At 37.9% G+C, this 26111-nt stretch overlaps 5 protein-coding genes across 6 annotated transcripts; 4 read left to right on the forward strand and 1 right to left on the reverse strand.

Annotated features, from left to right (window-relative positions):
• Positions 1-160: 160 nt before the first annotated feature.
• LOC112187515 (chaperone protein dnaJ C76, chloroplastic) lies at positions 161-2082 on the forward strand. 2 transcript variants are annotated; one of them, XM_024326355.2, is made up of 6 exons: positions 161-373; positions 468-642; positions 778-973; positions 1226-1332; positions 1406-1616; positions 1708-2082. In XM_024326355.2, the coding sequence occupies exons 1-6, from the start codon at positions 279-281 to the stop codon at positions 1713-1715; spliced, it is 792 nt and encodes a 263-aa protein (XP_024182123.1). In that variant the 5' UTR covers positions 161-278; the 3' UTR covers positions 1716-2082. The 2 variants fall into 2 exon arrangements, with proteins under 2 accessions (XP_024182123.1, XP_024182121.1); XM_024326353.2 differs by having other exon boundaries at positions 164-373; positions 1722-2082.
• A 1665-nt stretch (positions 2083-3747) lies between these two features.
• On the forward strand, positions 3748-4434 carry LOC112190984 (60S ribosomal protein L27a-3). Its single transcript, XM_024330507.2, has one exon. It carries the CDS (start codon positions 3830-3832, stop codon positions 4268-4270), a length of 441 nt encoding a protein of 146 aa, XP_024186275.1. The 5' UTR covers positions 3748-3829; the 3' UTR covers positions 4271-4434.
• A 4646-nt stretch (positions 4435-9080) lies between these two features.
• LOC112188644 (glycosylphosphatidylinositol anchor attachment 1 protein) lies at positions 9081-13133 on the forward strand. The gene is made up of 6 exons (XM_024327801.2): positions 9081-9294; positions 9372-9463; positions 9545-9644; positions 10129-10987; positions 11141-11274; positions 12109-13133. Exons 1-6 carry the CDS (start codon positions 9197-9199, stop codon positions 13052-13054), a joined length of 2229 nt encoding a protein of 742 aa, XP_024183569.1. The 5' UTR covers positions 9081-9196; the 3' UTR covers positions 13055-13133.
• A 1419-nt stretch (positions 13134-14552) lies between these two features.
• Positions 14553-16298, forward strand: LOC112189000 (F-box/LRR-repeat protein 4). Its single transcript, XM_024328252.2, has one exon. The coding sequence runs from the start codon at positions 14662-14664 to the stop codon at positions 16066-16068; it is 1407 nt and encodes a 468-aa protein (XP_024184020.1). The 5' UTR covers positions 14553-14661; the 3' UTR covers positions 16069-16298.
• Positions 16299-24177: 7879 nt separating this feature from the next.
• On the reverse strand, positions 24178-25155 carry LOC112189568 (cyclin-dependent protein kinase inhibitor SMR6). Its single transcript, XM_024328912.2, has one exon. It carries the CDS (start codon positions 24759-24761, stop codon positions 24426-24428), a length of 336 nt encoding a protein of 111 aa, XP_024184680.1. The 5' UTR covers positions 24762-25155; the 3' UTR covers positions 24178-24425.
• Between the last annotated feature and the right edge of the window lie 956 nt (positions 25156-26111).

The following is a 26111-nucleotide window of genomic DNA, read 5'->3' on the forward strand; positions in this document are numbered from 1 at the left end:
TATTTGAGCCTGAAGTACCATGGAGCAAGTAGAATTGGCCTTTCTTAAAGAAATGACAAACGATGTCGTTTAGTACTGTGGTGGTCATTTAATCCCAACTTTGATGATGTGACACTGATAGTTGAACAAAAAAAAAACAAGGCAAAACCTTTGACAAGTTGAGAAAATATCTAAACGAAATATCTATCAGGATTTTCCTAGAGGCTATAGATTCCTTCCGAGATATCACAGAATCATAGGTTATTAATCTTTGCCAAGTTTTAGAGACCATATCCAATATGTCTGTTGTAGCAGCAGTCTCAATTTCCCAATTTTCAGTACCAAAAGGTTTCCAAGTTCAACACCAGTTCACCACAAGCAAGCCTATCTTGAGGTAATCTCATGCAGAGCTTTGAATTTTTTTAGAAATTCTAAAATGAATTTGAATTTGGAGTTGAGTTTGGTTAGTTTATTTATATTTATGCTAGGCAGGGATGCAGTGGAATAAGATGTTGTAACAAAGAGTCAGGGGAAAGAGCAAATACAATAGGGAAGAATTACTATGAATTACTTGGAGTTGCTGTTGATTCAAACCCCCAGATAATCAAACAAGCTTATAGGAATTTGCAAAAGAAATATCACCCAGATATTGCAGGCCAAGAGGTAATTAAACACTTTACTACATATATATGTCTATTCGTTTGTTTAAGAACAGAAATTACCATCATAACTAAGCCAATAAATCAGTACTGTGATTTGGATTGAAAAGGGTGTTTAAATTTGCCTAATGTTGCTTAGGGTCATGAGTATACCCTAAAGCTGAATGAAGCCTATAAGGTTCTGATTAGGGAGAATCTGAGGAAGGAATATGATGCTTCTATTGGTCAAAGGAGAGTAAGTACTGTCAGAGGAAACAGCTCAACCTTTGATGGCAGCTCATGGAATGGAGTTTTGAGACCCCAAGCACTCTTTGTTGATGAAAATGCTTGCATAGGTCATCATTTCTAGCTCAGACAAAATTGCAGATCTTTTCTATAAGTGTATATGTTCAAACCCTTAGAGAGTCATTATGCGCTCCAGCTTTGTTAATACTTTTGGAACACTCTTAGAAAGGAGTGCAGGATGACTTTCTGGGAGTACGAATAATAATGCCATATGACCTAGCCTCTTTTAATAGTCAAGAACTTCCCAATGCAAGATGAAATGTAGATTAGCATTTCTACCTTGGCTGCTGAATTTCTGGCAGGTTGCAGACAATGTGTGCACCAAGCAAGTGCTACCTACATGTTTGATGAGTCTCTCGGATGTGCAAGGGTTAAACTTCAATACGGTGACGATGATCTAAAGATTGAGGTAAACTAACCAAGTTTCTGCCAATCGAAACATTGTCTGATCAAAATGTGATATTGAACTGGGAAAGTTACAGGTATCAGTTGACTCATGCCCTGTGAACTGCATTCATTGGGTGGAAAGAGAAGAACTGCCGGTGCTCGAGTTCCTCATCCAGCCTCGGCCAACAGAAGGACATGGAATATTTGGAGGAGGTTGGGAAAGACCAGCAAATGTGTTCATGGCTGCTAAGTCATTCAATAAGCAACTGAAAGAGGAGGCTGAAAATGGAAACCATCACCGAAATAGTAATAATTCTCACCTGATTGCTATGGATCAGTTTAGCTAGGTTCATCAGTACTGCCTACCTAACTGACTTCATCAAGTTACTAATTACAGTGGTTTGATTGCAGCAAGTGAGAGTGTGGAAGAAGAAACCCCTGCTCAAGCAAAGGCGCGGGCCGAAGCAAGTATGAAGATCAAGATGGAAGCATTCTCAAAATTCTGGCACTGGCAAAAGTAAAATTAAGAAACCCTTTTGGGGGAGGGTTCGGAATTAATAGGTGATATAGTGATATATATTCAGATAGATATTGAAAGGGGTGGCTATATGTTCCAGAATTTTAGAAAGATTTAGAACACAGAAGTATGAAGGGATTGAAAATAGTGAGGTTACATAAAAAAGTAAAGGCACAAGAATGAAGGTTGTGCATGCTGCTACATCCATGTATGTTGTTACTGATTTGGTTGTTGATATATTTCGTGTGTGATCCACGTGAGATGTTGAACATAGATTTATCAAATAACATAATATATATCATACAAGAAACTAGAAAATTTGTTGAACTAGCTACATACAGTTTTGATGAAACAATTTGGCTTATCTTAGCTAATTGATCAATTGATATACTTGTCTCTGAAGATGTATGTGTATTTTTTGGCCTTCGTTACGAATTTGAAGGCTCGCCATCTTCCACACTTGGCAGGGGGTATCGACACAAGGGGCACACATGACTCGTCTCCAACCACCGAATAATGCAAACTACATGATAACGGTGACTGCAAGGCAAATGAGTAATCAGTTGATCAACACCGCCTTGTGCAAATTCATTCATACAAATACTACATGACAGGTTCTGTTTGATAGTAGGTTCTTCCAAACTATCAAGCCTCACTCTCTGTAATCCCTCGATTGATGACCTAGTTGCAGGAATAAACTTGACTCTATAAGTTTCAAGGGATTCCGATGCAACCGTATCAGTGGAACTGATAATATGATAGTCAATATCACGAATCTCATATGTTTTAAAGCACAACTTGTTTACATGGATTTTGATAATGGAACTTTCCCTTAAAGGATGAGCAATGTTACCATGATCATTAAAGCTACCCAATAAGCGCACAGTCACGTCGGCTATTAACACAAAAATGTGCCCTCCTGGGACGGCCGCTTGAACCACATGAAATAGTTTTTCAAGAATAGTTGGCCGCTCCTCTTGGGGGACACCCATTCTAGAGAGGTGACTAGCCATAAGTTCAGTATAGACGCGTCTGTGGTGTCTACATGAGAAAAGGATAGAAGAGCTTGATCTTGCACCTGGGGAGGTTACACATGAAACAGTTTCATCATTCCAACATCGGCTTTGCTTGACGAGATAAAAACTGATCGGAAGACAGTCTTCCTCGGCTGGTGCAGGTTCATTTGTTTCTTCTTGCAACACTCTGCTAAAATAGTAATGCTGCTCGGTGGACATGCTTGAAGAAGTGGTAGGGATATGAATATTGATGGTCACTAAACTATGGTATATATGTACATCTAGCTATATATAGACGAGGAGAAAAGCTTCTCTTCTACCCGGATTAGGAATGACAAGCTAGCTATTCCTAGATCAACGAGGAGAAAAAGCATATCTTCTACAGGGATTTGGTTAGGAAATTTGTTTTGTTTTGCAAACAAATTGTAAAGCATAATTTGTTTTATTAGGCTGGAAACAAACAAATATACTTTTATTATTCAAGAGAAGTGGAAATAAAAATATAAGATAAGATTTACTTCGCAACTTATTAGTAATCTCTATATATATAATATAAATAGATGTTCATTTGATCGTGACCATGAATTTTATAGTTACTTCTCATTAGATTTAACTTCAATCGTAAAAATTAAATAAAACTGTTTTGATCGCTTAATGTTAGATAACTGGGAAATTAAACTTCTTAGATGACAATGTGACCGAGAACAATGTTATATCGTCCCATACTCCCATGTCCCATATATGCCTATATAGTTTCTGAAAGTGTTTAATACATGTGGATTTTTCAATACAAAGAAAGCCTTATATGGTCAATACGGTTGGGCTAGAAATTTTGAGCCCAATCTCCCAATCATAGCTGAACGACGACGCCGTTTCGACCATTCCTTCTCTCTATATAATCTTTTCAACCCTAGCTCCTCCATAACTCTCTCGCCGCTCCACAAAACCCTACGACACTCACAGAGAGAGAGAGAGAGAGAGCAGCCATGACGACGAGGTTCAAGAAGAACCGGAAGAAGAGAGGCCACGTCAGCGCCGGGCACGGCCGTATCGGCAAGCACCGCAAGCATCCCGGCGGGCGGGGAAACGCCGGAGGCATGCACCACCACCGGATCCTGTTCGACAAGTACCACCCGGGGTATTTCGGTAAAGTCGGGATGCGCTACTTCCACAAGCTCCGCAACAAGTTCCATTGCCCCATCGTCAACCTCGAGAAGCTCTGGTCCATGGTGCCCCAGGAGGTCAAGGACAAGGCGACCAAGGGCGAGGCTCCGATGCTCGACGTCACTCAGTTCGGCTACTTCAAGGTCTTGGGCAAGGGGAAGCTTCCCGGATCTCAGCCGTTGGTTGTGAAGACCAAGCTGATCTCCAAGGTCGCCGAGAAGAAGATCAAGGAGGCTGGTGGCGCCGTCGTGCTCACCGCCTAGGTTTTACTTTTTGGAATTGTGTTTTTGTTAAGTTTATAATATGATGCTACTTGAGCTTAATTGAGAGTTTTATCCTAATGTTTAGAATGAAATTGGATCTTAATTTTGTGCCTCATTGTTCAGTTTTGATGTTATGGTTATTCTATTCTAGTGTGTGTTTTTGATTCCGTGGTTTCATTCTGGGAATACAGTGGAAATGATGTGATAGGAAATGATGTGATCGCATGAGGAAAATGCCTTGTGGCCTCTTAGGAGTGTGGTTCGACTTGTTTTTAATATGTGCAGGAGTAGTTATAATTGTATTGTATCCCTAATTGTTTGTCTTGTGTTTGATGGTGAATAATGTATACTGCTATATATCTTAGGATATTGTAAGAATCAGCTATAAGATGGTCATAGTCACTGGTGCGGTTTTTAGAAAATGTGGTTTCATTCTTCTTTGGTTATGTAGCTATAAGATGGTTACTTTTCTGGTCGCAGTCGTCGTCCTGTTAAGTATCATCCTACTTGATCATTTCTTTGTTGGAAATGTGTTCTCTAAGCATTGTAAAAATCAGCTATAAGATGGTCATAGTGATTGGTGCAGTTTTTAGGAAATGTGGATTCATTCATCTTTGTTTAGGTAGCTATAAGATGGCTTCTTTTCTGGTCGCAGCCGTTGTCCTGTTAAGTATCAGCCTACTTGATCATTTCTTTGTTAGAAATGTATTCTCTAGGCATTGTAAAGTGTGTTAGGTTCTCCTGGTTTTGCTTTATGCACCAATGGTGAGTATTGCATCATGGATTTGATATGTATCTTAAACTTCACGGATGAGTCGTGAAAGGGTATTATAGCCATAGGTTATCTACTTGCTGGTGAATCATGGACACTGCGATAGATATGTCTTACATATAACGTTCTATTAGAACCATGAGTAAGTTTGTAATATTTATTGTTGAAGTTTCGGAAAACTCAGGTACATCCCAGTTCGATTTTGGGATGGTCAGTGACCATCCTAAGACTTGTATGGATTTCTTGTCACATCATTTCCCCCTGTTAATTTTTGTCTTGCATTTGCGTCTTTTGGGAACATCTTCTGGTTTCGCCTTGAGCTAGAATGAATTCTGATTACTGCAATTGGTGCAATGGCTTATAATGCAACAGAAGACTAGTTTTTTCAAGCTTCATCATGCAGATTTGATCACTTCTTTTTTTCATTCTTTTCTGCACACCTTAACCTTGTTAAGCGTGTTAAGTTTTTAGGTTTGCCTCGAGATGTTCTTGTGCTGCATCACACCAGTTGAGTGTTCATTTGTGTTTGTCAGCTTGATTACTGCATTAGGGATTGGATGCAAACATCTTCTCTCTGGTGTTGGATTGCATGTTTGCATGCCAGGTTTAATTGATGCTCATTTCTTGTTTGCAAAACTTACCATTGTGCACAACAAAAGGTAGCAATGCAGTGCAAATGGATCTTCCTTTGTTGAGGTTTTGTGACTTGAGCTAAGCACTTAGCCACATGAAGTAGAGGGAAATATATAAGAGAAGTGAATTGGTCACTTGGTGACCACTGACCACGTAATATTACTCATGTATGATGCCCGTTTTGGGGTTGTCGACGTTTCTGTGATGCTTGTCCCAGTTTGATGGTAAAACAATTGAGATCCTTGTAACCCCCAATTTTGCAAAATAAGGGTTACAAGGACCTGTTATGAGCACTAGGGACTGTTCTTTGCTGTTAACATCAAATTTCTAGTTAATGACTGTAAGGTTACAAATTGATATTTCACATAATGTCCTCTGTCATTGGTGTCTTCTTAATTTGGACCTGTTAATCTCTATAAATTAATTACAATTCATGTCTGAACTTTGTGAAAATTGGGCTTTAAAAAAGAAAAAATAAAAAAAAAATCCTCAAGACCGTGATTTTTGCTCAAAATCATGGATTATAGTAATTTTGATCAAAATTTTATGTTTTTATTTTCTCACTTGAATTTTTTTCCTCCTCAGGCAATGAGACAATATTCTCAAATAGACAAATTCAAGAAAATATTGTTGTTGCTCATGAACTTTTTCATCGGTTAAAGCTCCGCCGATTAGGGAACAATGCATCTTTTGGTTTAAAGCTAGATATGAATAAGGCCTATGATCGTATTGAGTGGGATTTCTTGCAGGCAGTCCTAAAAAAGATGGGTTTTGCAGATCAGTGGCTGACTTTGGTTATGAATTGTGTCCGAACTTCCTTTCTGTGCTTCTTAATGGGAAACCAGGGCCTTTTTTCAAACCAACCCGTGGTCTTAGACAAGGAGATCCCTTGTCACCTTTTCTTTTTCTTTTTGTTAATGACGTTCTTTCAAAAATGGTCATTAAATGTTGCAGACACTCCCTACTGAAACCTGTTACTATTGGTCCACAAGAATTAGGAATCAGTCATCTTTTCTTTGCAGATGACTCCCTGTTCTTCCTTCAAGCCACTCTACAGAACTGTGAAATGTTGTCTGATCTCCTCCATACTTATTGTGTAGCTTCGGGGCAACTGATAAATGTGGACAAATCTTCTATTTTTTTCAGTCCAAATACACAACCTGAAATTGTTCATTTGTTGAGTGCTGTTATGCAAATCCCAGTTGTTTTTGATCCAGGAAAATACTTGGGGCTTCCAACCTTCTGGCATCGATCAAAAAAGGTTGCTCTTGGTTTTATCAAGGACTCAATATCCAAGAAAGTTCAGGGATGGAAACAGGCTACTCTTAGTCAAGCTGGGAAAGAAACTCTTATCAAGGCTATTGCCACGGCTATCCCAGCTTATCCTATGGCATGTTTTAAATTTCCAGTCTCTCTTTGCACTCAATTGAATGGTATTTTGGCAAATTTCTGGTGGGGAAATCAAGATTCTAATGGACTAAATTGGAAGTCTTGGAATTTCCTAAGTTCGCCTAAACAAAACGGTGGAATGGGATTCAGAAATTTGGTAGAATTCAATGATTCTTTGCTGGCTAAACAAGCTTGGAGACTTACTCACAATCCCACTTCTTTATGGGCTCGTGTCCAGCAGCAACTGTATTTTCCATCGACTTCTTTTCGTTTCGCAAGAAAAGGTGCTTCAGCTTCTTGGATTTGGTCAAGCCTGTTAATTGGTAGAGATGTTATTCATTCTGAATCTCTTTGGAACATTGGTAATGGTACTTTTGTTTAGATAGGCAGTGATACATGGATCCCTTCCAACCCTCCCTCATTGATCCATCTTCCGCTGGACTATGGGAACTTTCAGGTTGGTTCTCTCATCAATTGGAACACAAAAACGTGGAATCTGGAGCAAGTCAAAGACCTCATTACACCTGCACAATCCCTCTTGATTTCTGCTATTCCTATTACTGATCAAAACATTTCTGATACGTTGATATGGCCTCACACCAGAAACGGTGGTTTTACTGTTAAGTCAGGTTATCATCTCCTTCACTCTCGTTCTCAAGTTGGAGTAATGCAACATCCTCATAATTCATATGCTATTCCTAGCAGTCTTTGGTCCTGGATTTGGAAGCTTCAAACTATTCCTCGAGTCAAAAATTTCTTATGGCGTGCTTGTCATGGTATTCTTCCAACAAAGAGCAATTTATTTAGAAGGCATATTGCATCTTCAGCTGAGTGTCAATTATGCCTGCCCCCAAATGAAACAATTGAACATGCTCTTCTCACTTGTCCTTGGATTGTAAGTGCTTGGTTTGCTCATCTCCTATCTTACAAAGTTCCTCTACAAGCTATCACTTCTTTTGAAAGTTGGCTCTTCAACATAAGCCAAATGGATACCCCTGCTGATTTTGTCACCCATGTTGTGTTCTTTCTGTGAAGAATTTGGAAGCATAGATGTGATTGTTTTTTTAATAAGCTATCTCCAGATCCAATCAAGATTGCTTTGTCTACTTTCAAAGCGGCGACTGAATTCCTTGTAGCTCACTCATTACCGAGTTTAGATTCAGATTTTGGGTGTCACATCATTCCCAATACTATTCCTGTTAAGTGGTCTCCGCCTTCTGTCAATGCCATCCTCATCAATACTGATGCTTCTTGGCAGAAGGATACCCTTATGTGTGGAGTGGCAGCTTTGGCTAGAAACTGGAAAGGTTCTTTGATTGCCGGTAAAACGGCAAAAATGCACGCACCTTCCCCTTTGGCAGCAGAAGCATTAGCAGTTCAGGAAGCAATTCTTCTGGCAAACTCCTTCCCTCATATGGATATCATTATCTCTTCAGATTATCAAACTTTGATCAACTCCATCTCTCATAATCTCCCTGCCTCTGATTGGAAAGCTGCAACCATTATTTCTCAAGTCCGGTACCTCTCTTCAACCCGGTAGTTTAACTGGTCTTGGATAAGTAGAAAGGCTAATAAAGCAGCTCATCATGTTGCTTCATTAGTTAACAGTGGGAAGTGTCCTTCCAACTGGGTTCGTCACCCTCCCTCCTCTTTACTTGAAATTTTGTTGTATGATGGGCTTCCAGGTCCACCTTTAGTTTAGTTGGTTTGGTCCTGGCTCTTTGTTTGTTTCTGTCAAGGGTTCTTTTTCCCCTTGTTTTTTATTGAGTATTTCAAGTTGTCAAAAAAAAAAAAACAATGAGATTCTTAAACACTTTACCAATCATTTAAAAATCACGTAAATTTTGCGAGATCTGTGAAAAGAAAGACCTAAAGAAAAATTGTACCAAAAAAAAAAAAAGACCTAAAGAAAAAACACGTTGTGAGCCCAAATAAAATAAAATTACGATCTTATGCAGCCCATGTTTACGAGCCCAAAACCCGAAACTAAATTACTCCCAGGTTTCACCTCCGAGCTCCACCACTTCGTCTTTCAGTCATTCCTGACTTTCCCAAAACGAACTCAGACTGAGACAAACTTCCACTCACCGCTAAACCAAAACCTTCCGAGCATCCCATTCATTCCGGCAGCCATGGCCGGCGCCGAGACCGACACCGACACCTCCAAGGCCAAACCACGACCCATCGTACGCCTCGGGATCTTCCTCATCTCTCATAGCTTCTTCTTCAGGTTACTCTCACTCCCTCTCTCTTCAGATTTTAAACTTTCAATCCCTAAACGCCGTCGTTTTGCTCGTTGTTTTTCAGTGTCGTCTTCTCCGCCGCCGGCGTTTTGGCTCTTCTGCTGCTTCCGGTTCTCGCCAAGAACACTTACATCTCCGAGAATTCGCTTATGCCAGGTTCTCGATTTCGCTCCATTACTGTTCTTTCTGTTTGTGTTGTTTAGTGCTAATATGAAGTTTTGATTGCTGAACTTTCAGGCTCTGTGGCTCCCATGCTTTCCGATCAGGAGGTTGCGGAGGCCAATAGATTGATAGACGATTTGACTGCTTTGAATTCCAAGCCTCTTGGTTCAGTAATGTATGTTTTCCACTGTAATTGTGATGTCGTTTCGTAGAGATTAGAGATTGAATGCTGATTTTGCTTTTGAAGTGCTTTATAGTAAACCTTTAGCAGTTGTGTTGTGATACATAGGCTGATGTAAGTAGATGGTAAATGCTTTGATTACTCTTGGATTACGGACTTTGAAGAGGGCACTCATTTTGATTTGTTTATTAGTTACTTCTTGTGTTCCGCTGTAATTTCAGCTACTCACTTAGGCTTGTGATTAGAGATTGAATGCTCATTTTGCATTGAAGTGCTTTATATTAAGCCTTTAGCGGTGGGGAATTTGTGTTATGATATTTAGGCTGAGCCTTCTTGGATTATGGACTTTGAGGAGGGCACTCATTTTGATTTGTTTATTAGTTAAGTTTGAATCCAAGCTGAGGAGATTTTGAACCAAAGATCCCTGCTTTCTGGTTGTGTCACAATTGTCATTAACTTCATTTTTGTTATGTTGTAGAGGAAGTCGAAGACTGGTAGCACAGTATATGTCAAATTCGGGCGCTGAAGTTAGTTTTCACAAGTTCCACCCTCAGATAAATCAGTTTCACCCGCTGCACTTCTTTTCTAGCCCTGATTCGAGAAGAATCGAACAGAATGTCAGTTGTGCATTGCACGGTGTTAACACTGTTGGAATTATAAGAGCACCACGTGGTGATGGGAAGGAAGCTATTGTTTTGGTGACTCCTTTCAATTCAGCGAAAGTTAACAAGAATGAGGCCTTATCTTTGGGAATTGCATACTCAGTATTTTCCTTGCTTACCAGAGTTCCCTGGCTGGCCAAGGATGTGATATGGCTCGTTGCAGATTCCCAATTTGGTGAGTATGCCGCAGTTTCTGCTTGGCTAAGAGATTATCACACTCCTTTATTCAGCGGACTGGGCACAATAGATGCAGAAATGTGTCCTGAAAGCAATAATCTGCATGGAATGGAAGAGAACCATTTTACAGAAAGGATGACTTATGATGGATTTAAACGGGCTGGGACCATGGCTGCAGCCCTTGTTGTGAAGGTTGGTGATCGGGCTCATCAATATGAGGACAGTCTGAGTATCTATGCTGAGGCATCCAATGGGCAGATGCCAAATCTTGACCTCATCAATACTGTGAATTATTTAGCAGTACATAGGCAAGGTTTGCGGGTAAAGGTGGAGAAATTGAGGTCTTTCCTTGATATGGGATGGCTTGAGACTTTGGGTGAAATGTTTGAATTACTAGGCCATTATGCTAGAAGCATAAATCCCCAATTGAAATTTGGTATCCCAGCTGCAGAGTATATTGAGGGTAGTGCCACACTTGCAAGTTCATTGTACTACCAGGTGGGTCTAATTTGCTTTTTGTTATTTCAAATAGTGGCCTGTCTGTGTTTATAGTCTCAAATTTTATCAATAAGGATATAAAATTACTGTTTAATTACTCATCTCTGTCTGCAAGGGTACGTTTACTTATATCATGTAGTCTTCATGATGTAGGCTTTGGGTGTACCCACTGGTCCCCATGGTGCTTTTCGTGATTACCAAGTTGATGCAATTACTGTGGAAATTTTGCCTAAAGTTTATACTTTGGGTAACAGAAGACAAAATGACTTCCTTCTGCGAAGTGGCCGGTTAGTGCTTAGTCATACCTTTTATAATTTTCCTCTTCAATCATCTCTAAAACTCTTGACATGTATTGAAGGCATCATAACAATTTCTTGTCATTGGTAATTTTAGAGGTCAAAACTGTCTGATCTTCTATGGGATTGCTAGTCCTTTACTCTTTGATTTTTTTTTTCTTTGCACAATTTCATGGAGTATAGGTTAGTGGCTACAATTGATCTCATATTCTAAATGACTGCATAGAATATTTTTCTCATCGGGATTTCATCTTCCTGTTATTCCTTATGAAGTACATCTTGCCTGTTAGAAACTTAGAATGCAAATTAAAGAGGGTATTTATGCTTTGTGTCCATTGTATGGAAATCAGAGGGTGGGAGGCCATGCATCTATTCCCTTGACTGGTGCTTGAGGAATTTGTTTACTCAAACTAGAAAATTTTCTCAATGTAAAAATCTCAAGTACCTGACTGTTTTTCTTTTTTGAAGTTGACATACATTTTTCACTTTTTCAGAAAGGGCATGTTGAAATTATATTATGTGGTAACTTGTTTCATAGTACGTTGATTATCTGCATTTTAACTTTCACTTTATTTTTGTCTTCTAAGAATTTTTTGGTTCCTGAAAGCATTAAATCAAATAAATGTCAATAGGAGTAGGAGCCTCTGCATTTCTAATCTGATTTCAATCTGCAGTTCCTTTTTTTTTTTTCTCTCTCTTTTTTTCTTTCTTTTCTCCTCTTCTCTTATAATTTTCACCAGTTATAATCATTATATGATCTATATCCATGACAATATATTTTATTTTATGTCAATATGGATGAGGTCTTTCTTATTCTTTGTGCAGATTAATTGAAGGAGTTGTGCAATCTGTAAACAACCTTCTAGAAAAGTTTCACCAGTCATTTTTTCTATACCTATTAACATCTCCCAGTAAATTTGTGTCGGTGGGAGTCTACATGATTGCTTTTGTACTACTAGTTGCACCGCTCCCCATGGTGGCTGCCTCTCTCTTTGTAAATGCCAGTAACTCTGATGATAGTCTGAATACAGAGAAACCTGCTCCTTCAGCCACTGCTGCTGACTCTGCTCCTTTGGTCACTGCTTATGAGTCTTCTCCTTTACTCAGTGCTGCTAATTCTAGTTCTTTGGCCACTACTGCTGGTTGCATCACTCTCAGCTCATGGAAATGGCTTTATGCAGCAAAGAAATCTTTTGTTGTCTACTTGTGGGGCTCTGTTGTTTCGTTACTCCCGTATTTCATCTGTCAAATACCCAATTGCACTCCAACAACCAGCTTTATAATCTGGGTTTTGCTTTCAATACTCAGCCTTGTGGTCATGTATATGATTTTGGCTTCTCCATTTTCTGATGCTAATAACTCTCGATCACAAAAAGAGTGGGCCATCCTAAAATCAGTGACTATGTCAGCTGCATTCATTGGTTTGTGTCTCATGTCAATCATCAACTTCGCTACAGCAGAAATTGGGGGCTTACTGATTGTCCCCATGTGTTTGATGGCTTATCCTTTGAAGCTTGATGTTAAAACTAGGAGCTTGAGAACAATTTCAAGAGCAGCTTGTAATCTCGTTCTGGGGATTGTAGGATTTCCACCAGTTACTTTTATAGTTCTGAAAGGAGCATTCGAGGGTTACAGCAGCATTAGTGTCGGTGACTTCTGGTCTTGGGTGGAGTCTCTGTGGGTTTGGAATAGTGCCACTTACCTATATATTGGTGTGGTACACCTGCCATCCTGGGTTTTGTGTATTCATATATTGTTTCACCACTGTTAACATTTTGTAAACAACTTTACCATGAATTAGAGAATGTTTAGACCTGCAATGAATCACACGATGAAAGAGTGTTGCATTCTTTCTTTATCTCTATCGCATGTCTAATCTGAATAGCGGCTGCTAGATAAGTCTTGGATGGCATCACTGGGCGTACAAGCTTGTTTCCAGGTCAGCTCTTCAGGTAAATTTTTAAGCTTACCCCAAATTCGGAAAGAGTATAGATTGAGGCAGATGCGCAAGAAACGGACTCTAGCACACACCATCACATTTCACTAAATGTAGGTAGCACTCACATTGGAACACAATGTAAATTTGCTAGGTGAAGGCCAATAAATTGAGACTAGTCCCTGGAGGCAATGTCATTTGCACTCCAAAATCATTCTACACTCTTTTCGTGACATTGACAATAGTTTACTATGATTTCGAGTATAGAATGAGGGAATGTAAATAACCATTTCCTTCCATGTATTATGGAGTATTGCTTGCTGACTTAGATATGATCCCATCAGAATAATTTCTTTTTCTCTTGCATTATCGAAGATGCTAGAAATTAAGGCTCATATTATTCCACACTCATCCAAAGGGTAAGAAACTTGGGCCATAAACTAAAGAAGGTTCTGATGAAAAATTCACAGTGAATGTGATGGTTATGGTGTTTTCTTCCTTTTGTATTGGTTGGTGGAGTATCCCTTTAGATATATGTGCACTTTTAAGATACCTATGGTTGCGGTGCTCTATAGTATAAAGCATTCAGCATTTGCACGATGGATGACACATAATTTGTGCGCTGCCATTTTATGTTTGTAAATTGTAAGATTCAAATCACGGGTAGGCCTCCTTGCTTGTAGTTGTTGGAATCCTTGGGTAGCCAAAGAAATGTCATTCACAAAACTTGTCGATCCCAAACGGTTACCAAAGCCTTATTGTCCTCTTGTGAAAAGGATGAATATGAGTGGAGAATGTCTTTCTCCTAAAGCTGTAATCAGATACTCACATTCATTGGGAAAAAGATGGTGATGGAGATGTGTTGGACAGAATTTAATTTGCTCTCTTTGTGATATAGGGTATTATTGTGTAGAAACGTACTTAATATGGATAAATATTAATATGGATAAATTTGTTAATCCAATTCGATGAAAACTTGAAATTTAATCCAAGTGACTAATTCCTTTCTTATACTTTTTCCCTCTACGTATATGTCTCCGTGTCATCAATTCAATATTTAGTTAATTACATGCAAGTAAAAATACAATTTAGATTAGTTCAATTGTGGTGAATAAAAGCTTTGGTTTCATCATGAAGCTAAGAAAGGTGAGACGGCTAAGAAAAAGATACTGAGGCGGCCGTAGCGGTTGGAATCTATCTCCACGGTTAACAATTATTCATTAATTAGTAGCGGTTCCCACTCCCACGCGTGGCGCGTGAGTCACATAATCTCTTGGAGTATGACGTGTACAGCTTGAAACAGCCCTATACGCAAAGCAAGAAAACCAAAATCAAACGCAGGGCCATGGTCAATTGAAAGCCTCCTTGTTAGGTGACTCTTTTTAAAAGTCCAAACTAGGTAACAAGAAGCAGCAGAAGACGAAGAAATTCTGAGACCAGAGATGGACAAGTTGCTTTGTGATGAACTTGTACAAGAAATCTTCTTGAGACTGCCACCACCTTCTTCCTCCTCTGTTTCTCTCGTCTCCAAGCGCTGGCTTCACCTCCTCCGCACCTCCAGAACCTCTCTCACTCTCCGCCTCACCGGAGACGATTCCACAGTCGCTTCTCTCTCCTCCCTCCTCTCTCACTACCCTTTCCTCTCTTGCCTCTCTATTCTGTTATCTGATCCCAGAGCCAAGACCACTCTGGCTGATCAGCTCCTCCTGTTGGTCTGTACCTTCTGTGCTCAGCTACTCAGCCTCAGGTTCTTGGCTGGTCCCGTTTCTGTGTCCTCCCTCAATTCTCTCTCTACAGCATGTACCCAACTCACCTCTCTGTGTATCAGTCTCTCCAGGCCTCTCTTCCTCACGTGGGTCATCAGTTTTCCGAAGTTGAAAGAATTGTCAATCATGGTCTGCTCTGGGGAAATTGGGGTTGAACGAGGAAGTGATTATGGTGTTTTTGCAGGTGAGGATACTGATGCAGAATTGGGTGTAGAGAGTCTGTGTTTATCTGGGATTGGAGCTGGTGATGGGGGATTGGGCTGGCTTTGGAGGAGCTGTAGAAAGCTGAAGAAATTGCAGCTCAAGAGCTGTGAGGGAGTTGGGGATGGGGGCTCTTTTTCGTCATTTATTATGTGCTTGCAGGGTGTTCAAGAAGTGGAGCTCAGGACTTGTAGGAGCATACTCGATGGGGTTCTGTTGAAAATGGCCGAAAATTGTGATTCTCTGACTTCTCTTTTGGTTTATGATGGTGGTAGCAGGGAGGGTCTGCTCAGGTTCTTTAGCCAATGCCGTTGCAATTTGCAAAAACTCGATTTTCGATTGCCTCTTGACCTTAAGAATGATCATCTATTGGCTGTTGCTACCAACTACAGAAGCCTTTCAAGTATTAGGCTTCAGAGTTGCTGTCTTGTCAGTGGTGAAGGCCTAAAGGCACTCGGGGCTGCTGTGAGTTCTCGCCTCGAAGAATTGGCACTAATAAACTGTGATGTGGTTGAAAGGGAACCAGGGTTGCTGTCCACGTTAGGACAGAATTTGAGGAAACTGAGGAAATTGGATTTGTCGTACAATGAATTGTTGCTTGACAAGGAATTCATGTCGATGCTAGTTTCGTGTAACTATTTGGTTGATTTGAGGGTGAGAGGGTGCAAAAGGCTTACTAATGCATCCATTATTTCTATGTTCAAGAGCTGTAAATGTTTGGAGAGTGTTGATATTATGCACTGTGGTGGGATTCAGGCTGAAGCAGTCGAGTCTTTCGTTCTGAACTCTCCTCAGCTGAGACGGGTACAGGTGGAACAAAGCAAGATATCAGATGTTGCAAAGACATGGGCCTCGCATAAGTTCATTGAAGCTGTTGCTTGATTCACTGAACTGACAAATGTATATTTATGTTGATAAATGTTTTCAAATGAAACAGGTATTTATGACAAGTCTCGACACTTGTTCTGCTTTCAATTGTAAATGATTCTCTTATAAGTTATGGGGACCATAAGTGCAGCTTATGCTCTGAAATTTGAATAATTGTATCTATTGAGTACAGAATGTTCAAATGTTTGATGTGCTAATAAATTGTTCCATCGTTTACGCTTGAAGTTTCTCTTTTCTTTGAATTGCTTTATAGTTTACCGTCATGCGACACATACACTTAATCATAGACTAATTATATGGTGTGCTATTTCTTCCTTCTGTTTGTTTGTTTGTTTGTTTTCTTTTCTGAGCGAGCCTTACATTCACTGTGCCAAGGAATTGCTGTGTAACATGGGTTTGTAGCAAAGTTTGACTTTTGAGTAAGTTATAGTTGTACCACTAGTTTTCAGACGAGGACAATTACAGTAGTCAATAGGCACCTCTATTAGATTTTTAGATTAATACCCCAAGGAACTACATGCAAGTAATGCAGTTTGCTTAGAGAACACTTTACCTGGTTGTGTAGTTAAGATACCCAAAGCACTACCTTCTTTTTGGGAGTTGTCTTAAGAACATATCAACTGTTGTTCACTTGATTGGCCTTGGATGACTAAGATCAGTAGAGAAAAATTGCCTCGAATCAATATACTTCCGACTGCAATTTTGACCTTGGTTCTGTGCTATTCCGTGTAAATGTTAGGACTTAGGATTGCTTAGAAAAATCTTGCTTTCAGAGTTCTTGGTGAAGCCTTGCTTTCGGTTCTCTTGAATCACATTTCAAAATGCATAATGCAGCATCTAGTTCTTAGTAGAGCCTTGCTTTAGGTTTGTTGCTTCAAACTTTCGGGGAATCTATACCCACTACTGATGCGAAGTCATTTCTCGTGCATATTATAATATACTGTACTTGATGCGAAGTCATTTCTATTTGGTTGGATTTCTAGATGTGAGGTCATTCCTATTTGGATGGATTTGTGGATGTGAAGTCATTCTCTTGGTTGGTTGGTTCCCTACCAAGGTTGAGTGTCGCTTTGTAATTTCCTATAATGTAATATCCACCTAATGAAATTTACTGCTACGTTAACTATGCTTTTTTTGAGAATAGAGGAAGAAGAGTTAACTATGCTTGAACTCTGAAGTTTCACCTCTCCTTGGTGGCTTGTCGATCTTCCACTTTTTCTACTCAAAAGATCTTCATCTCTGTGTTCTAGCCTACACAAAACTATATGTTAATCCGATTGTCCACAACATATTACAGGCCTTGGTCAAGCTTGTTTAAAATTTGTTAAAGGCCCAAATATCAGATTCCTTACCTCTTGTTTGGGCTCATTTATTGTCAACTCCAGGCCCAAATAACGAAATTTTATTTTGAAGTCTCTTTCCTCGATGTTTTATACTTTTATATTTTCATTTCTTTTTCTTCAATTTAAATTAAAAGCCGTATCAATTTATGCATGTTTACAAAGCCGACTTAAAAGGAAAAGCTAGTCAACTTTTGAATAACTAGACTCAAGAAATATTAATATTATAACAGTTTATAATAGTATATCTTTTATAATATTAAATGAGGTTTCAAATTCAAATTTCTTACCCATCAAACAAAAACTCATCTATAACTTCACTTACTTATTCAATACTTTTAATTTTGCTAAACACATTCATCATCTCATCGAGTATTTCAAAATTTAACATTGTTATTAAGTTTATATCATGAAGCTCGACTACCGCATAGTTAAAAATTTATATATTCTAGACGTAATATATAATTATAGTTACATGAAAAATATAGATCAACTAGTTTTTCTAAAGTTTAGCATAAATCATTTTAAAACTTCTAATACCCTCAAGTGTATTACAAAATTACATACTAGAACTCACAAACATCGTCACATCATATGTACGAGGTTTGATTTAGTTTTGCATCCCATATATTTTTTTCCTCTATAATAAAATCAATCATTCATCCTATTTTAAAATTTAAAAAATCAATAAATCATAGCATTAAGGAGGACCCACTGCCGCCTTGAATAAACGGCCAGAAACAGGAGTCAGTGGGGCCCCGTGAAACAAATCGATCGGTGCAGATTGTCCCCATTCTAATTTGGACGTATACGGCCCAAAAGAGAGAATTGGGAAACATAGAAGAAGCATATAAACAGAGCCGTCCACGGCCCACAGATTTTCGCGGGCTTCTCAAAATTTCTGGCGCGAAAATAATAATAAAAATCCAAAAAAAAAAACCCAAAGCGGTGAGGGTGTTCCCGCCAAAAACACCGGGCAGTTCGGGCAGGGCTCAAAACCGCGTTAAGAACAAAAGTCAGCTTGTGAGGGCCAAACGTTGGCCTGTGTTCGGGAACGAAGACCGATGAGGGTAAATTTAATAAATAATTTAATTTTGTGAATTTGAGAGAGAGAAAAAAAAAATTTAATAACGTTATTATATATTTTAGTCTTAGGATTCCTCGGGCGACCCATGTGTACGTGTCTACCACCTTTCAACACATCCATTGGATTCCTTTATTCCCTTAAACCCTAAACTCTATGCCTAGCTATCCCCTCCTACTCTATCCCCTAAACCCAAACCCTAATTGGTTATGTCTCTCGCCACCCGAGAGGGAGGAGTTGAGCTCCTCATTTAGGGGGGTGTATTGTATTTGGATTTGTGCAGACTTTTTTTAAATGACAGACTTTTTGAAAAGTCCACAGACTCTTTAAAAAGTCGATAGACTGTTATGGATTTCTTAAAACCATTGATTTTAGCAACAGACTTTTATTGATTCATGAAAATCTATATACTTTATTATGAATGACTTCTACAGATTTCTTAGGATGTACAAAATATATATATATATATATATATAAAACAAATGCAGCCCAAACACAAAACAAAATAATAACTTGTTGTCTCTTCAATGCTCCAGTATCTTCTAATAGAAATTGACTCAAATAAATGATTGTTAGTCTGTCTAGCGAGTTTGTTCTCATTCCTATCTCCCAACAACATAAATATACAATATAGATCACTTGATGTTTATGGTTAATTATTCTCATCAATTTTGTTTTCGCCGATTAACATATATTGTAGCAATATATATTGATCAATGTCTTGATCTATAATCAATCAATTGAAATTCAATTGTTCAACCTTTTTTTGAACCATAATATAAATTCAAATTAATGAGAATAATTAATTAATAAGATAAAATTTAGTATGGTTCAAGGTATTAGGGTTAGACCACAATATTTGAGTTTTAGGGTTTCATAAATCATTTTTATTGTTATTAGGGTTCGAAGTATCACAATTGAAAAAAAAAAAAACAAAAATCACATTCAACAACTGCAATGAACATGTTGGGTATCAAAAAAAGTTGTTAAAATTAGAGAAAAGACAAAAAATTAAGAAAGAGAGATGATGAAGGACAAAGTTCTTTTCGTGTGTAGAGAGAATAACTTTGATAGACCTTTTTTTTTTTTTGAATAGGAAACTTTGATAGATTTTTTGAAATCTTTGGTCTGGAGGCTGGAAAATTATTGGAGTTTGTTATGTATAGTTAACACTACAAAGTCCATGATTATCCATGATTTTCTAATTCCATAAGTATGAATGATATTTTGAATACCTCTGTACTTTTATTCATTTTTAAAAGTCCTAATTGAATACCCCTAGATTTTGGTAGAATTCATGAAGTCTTTAAAAATCCTAATTGAATACCTCAAGACTTTCATGGACTGTTAAAAGTCTATATTGAATACACCCAGACTTTTAAATTCCATAGATTTCTTTAAAACTTCCACTAATTCCATATACAATACACCCCTCTTAGTATATGCTAGGGATAGTTAAGATCTTCAACAACTCTTATCGATGGAACAGGATTTTGCTCCGAAACTGATTCAGATTTGATGTTATGAATAATTGATGAATGTTATTATGTATTTGATATATTGAACTATTGATGTTCCCTGTTATATATGAGATCATTTTAGTTGTTAGCCCCAACTGTATTGATGTTTCTGTTATTTAAGCCGTACATAATTGGTAATTTATAATATTAAATATAAGATTGTTTATCTATTCTCAATGTGAAAAAAAAAAATTATTGAATGAGTGAAAAACTATAAACTAATCACATTTCATGCCTCAATTTCGTGGAAAGTGGATTTCATAACATTATAAATAAATAATAAAAAAAAACAAACAAATAAACAAACAAACTTCTTCAAGATCGTGATATCTATCAAAAATTGTCCACTATAACACACGATTTTTAACCAAAATCGCATAGTATTATTTTCTCACCAATTTTTTTCAACATTCAAATATGATTTTTAAACACTTCTCGAGCTGACAAAACTTAAAATTACAACACAAAAGTTTTTCATGATTTTTCAAAGTTCAAGATTTCAGTTTTTAGTCGATGGGAACACGTTATACAAATAGATAATTATAATACAAGAGAATTTCAGGGGAAAAAAAAAACAATATTAACAAACTTTATCATGTTTTGACATGCCATTGCATTCTATTATTGCCCAAATGGCACCTCTCAATATATCAAACTATGCAAGGTCTCAAATCTATTCAAATTGTCATGTTCCTTAATTTCACAATTAGTAAAACATAATCTTTATAGTGTGTTCCAATTGACGGAATAATGAAAGAAAGTGTGCGACTACCGTGCATTTCTTTGTACTACATAATTGGCTAGCTGATCTGAATTTGACTAACAACTTGCTAATTAGTAATCCAATTTTAAAGGACCAAAATCATTTATATATAACTTTAAACAACAGGAATAGATATGTATCACTAACATATCACGTACTATGTGCTACATTATTGGGTGCTACTTAATTAGTTAGCAGTACTCACATGGTTAATGACATGGTAACCTTCTTCTTTATGTTAGATTATCGTCCCAGATATCCTCCCAGATATCCTACTTAGCTAAGCATTAGCTCAAATCACTTAATAACCAAAACTAATACAAGTTGAACACTTAATTATTTTTGGTCAATCTGTCTCTTATCTTTATTTGGACTATGATTAATTATAAGAAATATTGTGCCTAAGTTGGATTTGAATGATGCAAAAGATCCTTGTTAGACATGTTAATTAAAAAGGGTACTCATTCAATGAGACAAGAACAAGTAGCTATTGCCCCTTTTATATCAGGTTTCTTTTTTTCGATCTTGCTTGGTTAAAATGAAACCAGCATATATATTTAATTCCAATCTGTGAACAGGTTATATATATCTCAGATCTGCCGTTATCGTTTGAAAGGGAATACCAAAGGGAAACGACAAGGATTGTTTTCTGTGTGTGAGATTGAGACCAGTGTCAATTGCAAGCAGTTACATCGATAATATTGAAACCGAGTAACCGACAGTATAAAAAAATACTGAGTTGGCTTAACAACTCTTGTAATTTATAAGATATGAATGCTTGGTTACTGTGTTAGTTTGATGGAGTGGGAAAATGAACGATTAATTCTGATGGTACTTTTATTTCTTTCATGTAAAATGGTTATGATCGAAGATGTGCAGAACATGTAGAATATTAAGAGCAATCTCGTAGGGAATAAATAGTCGGTTTTGCCAAGAGTTATAGCACACAACGTTGCTAGTTCGATCATTGGGAGTGAGTTAGATAACTTCATACCCTAGTTCTTGCGTAGTACCGGATTTAAGAGCGAGGTGAAAAAGTTCATACTTTAACTTGCTTTAACAATTGTTCTTGCCCTCGATTATGAAAGAAAATTTGAACACATTATCTTCTACATTTCACTAACTCCTTAAAACCTATTACCCATTTACCCCGACCTCGGTGTATTTCAAGTACCTAAACAAACATATTATATATCTCTACATTAACAAAAAGCACATCAAGCTAAGTATATAAGCACAAACATTGGAATAGAAGCAGTTGCTTGATGCCAGTTTTTGCAAGATTAGTATCTTGATAAAATCTAGTTAAAATAAATGAAAAGAAACAAGTAGCTAATCTAGGAAGTCAAAAACTATGCGAAAGAAAACCTCCCATTAGAAAACACAAAGCATGATCTACTTCATGACGTCATGAGGCACCAAAGCTTAACCACTACACCACTAAGGCACTGTGTTGCTTATCCAAAAAAATGACCTCAATATATCTGACAGAATAATCAGCCCTGGAAATTTTAGGTTCTGCACTTTCTTTCAAACCCAAAACCCTAAAGGATCCTAATCCCTAGAGAGTCCTTTGTTTAACATTATGCAAAGATAGCCAAAACCCTAAACAATTTGGTGTGTTTGGCGCATGATAAACATGCCTAAACCTTATCCACAAGCACATAAAATTTCCATAGCAAAAACACCCCATATGTCCAAGTTGTCTTTGTCACCAAGTGCCCTAAAGCATTTTAACTCGGAGCTACACCAAACAAGGCCTCCAAACCCCACATTGGATTCTTATCTCTCTATCACAGCTTGGGTGTATTTATGAGTGCTTTGTCCTTTGACAATCAAACATAGCATTACAGGGAACTTGGCTTTGCCCGTAAGAGAGAGACTGAGAGAGATTCAGGTGATTGGTGAAGTGGGTCATGTAGGGTGGGGTCGATAGGAAGATTAAAGAGATGGGCTTTGGCAGAGCATGGAGAAAAGGGCTACTTGAATTTGATCAGCAACTAATTTATAAGACTGTCGTATATTAGTCACAGTCAATCATCAATCATGAACAAGCATCCGTGCACTACCTAATACCTCAGCCATGAAAAAGATTTGCCTTTTGAAATGGCCAACTTTACTAATTGGTGCATGAAATATACTTATACAATAATCTTAATTAGTGACCTACGAGCGGTGGATGCATGATTGTATACGACCGGTTCTATCTAAAAATTTCTCGTATTTGTGAACGGAGATTTGAAGAGAGCATGGCCAAGTGAGGACTGAGAAATTGGAGGCAAGAGGCTCTCTAGTCTAGAAGCTAGATATCTATCTCTGCTCAAATCCTGATGATTCGTTGGTTTTTGGGAGAGAGAGAGAGAGAAAGTTGATAAGGGTAGCACCGTAGCAGAGAATTATAGAGCAAAAGAAAGAATCTTGATCAGTGATGCAGATCGAGAGCAGAGGAAGTAGTAAATGAAAGTGAGTACTCACTCTGGCAACACTTATTTCAGCTTTACAAAATTCCACAACCATGTTAACCAGTAAAAGAGTGAGGAAGGACATCTCTCACTTCTTTAGTTGCTTCTGCCAGTCATCTTTAACAGTCTCCAAAAAATCTACGGTGGCAGAAAAACACAAAATAAACCAACAACACTAAAAGAGATAGTATCCATAGTGCTTTTCCATTACACCAAAAGTAAAACTCAAGCTCTCAACTCAGGCAAAGATATCTGAATTCTATAAGACAACCTGCACATAAGCTTAGACTACCGAGAATCAAGCAAATAAGAAAGTTCAGCTCTTTCAGACTTTCAGTCCATGCTTATCTTCTTCCCTAATAACACTGATAATTATAAAGAGGGACATAACGACAAACAACAAGCAGCACTGAGTGCTACTAATGCATTAAGTTCATTACAAAGTCAACACAAACACCAAGCAGAACTTTGTCAAAAATATTTGAACTCTTCAGAGCTTTCACTAAACTAGAACAATGAATACCCATCACACAGAATACTTCTTCCTTAATAAAACCGATAATTATGAACATGAACATAGCAAACACACAACAAGCAGTAATGGTATTCAACCCAAAAAGAAAGAAAAAAGAAAAAAGTAGTAAACACCAAGGAGAGATTTAGCTTTAATAGAACTTTGTCAAAACATTTGAACTCTTCAGAGTTTTCACTAAACTAGAACACTGAAATACCCAACCACACAATATATACTTCTTCCTTGATAAAACTCATAAATATGAATATGAACATAGCAACAAACAACAAGCAGTAATGGTATTCAACCCAAAAAGGAAAGAAAAAAAAAACTAGTACCTACTACTACTAATGCATTAATTTCATTGCAAGTTCCAACCAAAACAGCTAAAGCATCCACTAAAAACTGTCAAGGAAAATATGATGAACTCTTGAGTCTTTCACTAAAACTAGAATACCCATTACATAAAATATTCATATCTTTGTACAACATCAAACTCCTCTCTCTCTCTTTCTGTGCTGCTACTCATAACAGAGAAGAGAACACACAGAGTTAACATAGAAAGACAAAATACATAGATAAAACACAACAAAACCTCCTAATCTCAGCTCTAACTTCCTTTCTTTTTTTCCCTTGCGGCCTAATTTCAAATTTTTCAAGCTTAAGTTTTAATTTGCTTTCTCCACATGGAGTTTGAAAACCGTCTCCAAATCCGGTGGGATGAAGTATTCCCTCACCCCACTGAAGTTGCACACCGACGCCGGTCGCCGCTTTCTCGGCGCCGCCGGGCACGAAAACTTCTCCGGTATTCTGGCTTCTTTCGCCGTTGGGGTTGTTGAACCCGCCTCTTCTTCTTCGCTGCCCTCCTCGCTCTCCTTGGCTCTCCTCGTCTTCGTCTTTATTGGCTTCAGCGAGGCTCGGACCGAGATTCCGGCAATCACCCACTTCTTTCCCTCGGACTCTATCCCTCCGTCCAGCACTTGTGACTTCTTCGAAAAACCCATTTGTTAAAAAAGGGTAACCCAAAACAAATAAGAAGCACTCTTTTCTCCACCAAAAAGGCGGGTTTTGAGCTTGGAATCAGAACAAAACCAAAGAAAAACACAAGGAATCGGAATGAAACAAAAGACGGGTAGTTTCGCCTCCAAGAATCAGAACAAAACAAGAAGCGCTGTGAGAATCAGAGAGAATTAGGAATAAGAAGAAAGGGTCTTTGGGTTTTTGAGGCGGCTAGGGGGGGGAAAGAGAAAGAGAGGGAAAGAATGGCGGTTTGAGAGAAAGAAAGCAAGTGAGAAAGAGAAAGAAGGGAAGCAAAGGGCTTTGAAAATTAATGGTGGGGGAAAGGAAAGGAAGGAAATTTCTTTACGGTGGGAGAAAATAAATGAGAAAGAGCTTTGCTTTGAGGAATGAGAGGTATATTTATATTGGTGTTGGCTAAAGTCGAAATTAGTGTGACCAAAGAGCTGCCCAAAATATTTCGGGCAGGTGAAACCGAGTGAGAATTGGAATTTTGGCGCCAAAAGAAGAGGGTTTGATTGCTAACGGCTCTTTTTCCCGCCCTTGGTTTAGTTTTGGTTTGCCGATTGTGCCCTTGTTCCAGAGCATATTATTAAATTCTGATGCTGCCAGTCAGGGCACAATCACCGTCATACTTAAACGTCGTCGTGTGAAGTTCAGCCGCCCAAGGCCCATAACTGTACAATTAGCTCAAAAAGTGCCCCCCTTTTTTCTTTTTTTTTCTTTTGTTTAACAAACAAGTATTGCAAAAGGGTTTAGTTCAATGGTTATTTATTTCGTTGAAATATGAGAAGCTAAAGTCTTGTTAAAGTCCGGTCAGTAACTCATCTTGATGCGCTATCTATATTTAATTTCAAAATGTATTTGAGAATACTGAAGTACTTCAAAAGCTAAAGTTTCGTTAAAGTTCCTTCAATAACTCAGATTGATGCGTTTTGATAAGTATTTATTGTCAAATGTAATTGAGAATACTTAAGTACTTTTCTAATTAGAGTTTTGTGAAATTCTTTCAATAACTCACATTGATGCGCTGTAATATGTATTTACTATTTGGAGTCAAAATGTGCTTGAGATTACTTCAACTATGCCACCCACTTGTATAGGATATACAACTTGCAAAGACCACTGACCACCTATACAATGCTTCCAAAAATTTGAAAAAAATACTTAGTACGGAGATATCTGATAGGAGCATTTTAATGCGACGTTTTAACTGCATTTCCCTACATTTCTTACGTTATTTCCTTATTAAAATCCTGTTTAGGAAAGTTTCCATTCTTTGATTGGGAAAGTTCCTATTTGTAGAAAGTTTATATTTTTGTAGTTTCTATTTATCA

The sequence above is a fragment of the Rosa chinensis genome, chromosome 2 (genome assembly GCF_002994745.2).
Source record: "Rosa chinensis cultivar Old Blush chromosome 2, RchiOBHm-V2, whole genome shotgun sequence".
Lineage (NCBI taxonomy): Eukaryota > Viridiplantae > Streptophyta > Magnoliopsida > Rosales > Rosaceae > Rosa > Rosa chinensis.

What these genes read in the sequence shown, in the direction of transcription:
- LOC112189568 (XM_024328912.2), bottom strand. Translation starts at nt 24,761, where the DNA reads ATGGGTTTTTCGAAGAAGTCACAAGTGCTGGACGGAGGGATAGAGTCC.
- LOC112187515 (XM_024326353.2), top strand. Translation starts at nt 279, where the DNA reads ATGTCTGTTGTAGCAGCAGTCTCAATTTCCCAATTTTCAGTACCAAAA. An exon ending in CAGATATTGCAGGCCAAGAG is followed by an intron (nt 643 to 777) that starts GTAATTAAACAC and finishes AATGTTGCTTAG; the next exon opens with GGTCATGAGTATACCCTAAA. An exon ending in TGGAAACCATCACCGAAATA is followed by an intron (nt 1,617 to 1,721) that starts GTAATAATTCTC and finishes GTTTGATTGCAG; the next exon opens with CAAGTGAGAGTGTGGAAGAA.
- LOC112188644 (XM_024327801.2), top strand. Translation starts at nt 9,197, where the DNA reads ATGGCCGGCGCCGAGACCGACACCGACACCTCCAAGGCCAAACCACGA. An exon ending in CGAGAATTCGCTTATGCCAG is followed by an intron (nt 9,464 to 9,544) that starts GTTCTCGATTTC and finishes CTGAACTTTCAG; the next exon opens with GCTCTGTGGCTCCCATGCTT. An exon ending in TTCCTTCTGCGAAGTGGCCG is followed by an intron (nt 11,275 to 12,108) that starts GTTAGTGCTTAG and finishes TTCTTTGTGCAG; the next exon opens with ATTAATTGAAGGAGTTGTGC.
- LOC112189000 (XM_024328252.2), top strand. Translation starts at nt 14,662, where the DNA reads ATGGACAAGTTGCTTTGTGATGAACTTGTACAAGAAATCTTCTTGAGA.
- LOC112190984 (XM_024330507.2), top strand. Translation starts at nt 3,830, where the DNA reads ATGACGACGAGGTTCAAGAAGAACCGGAAGAAGAGAGGCCACGTCAGC.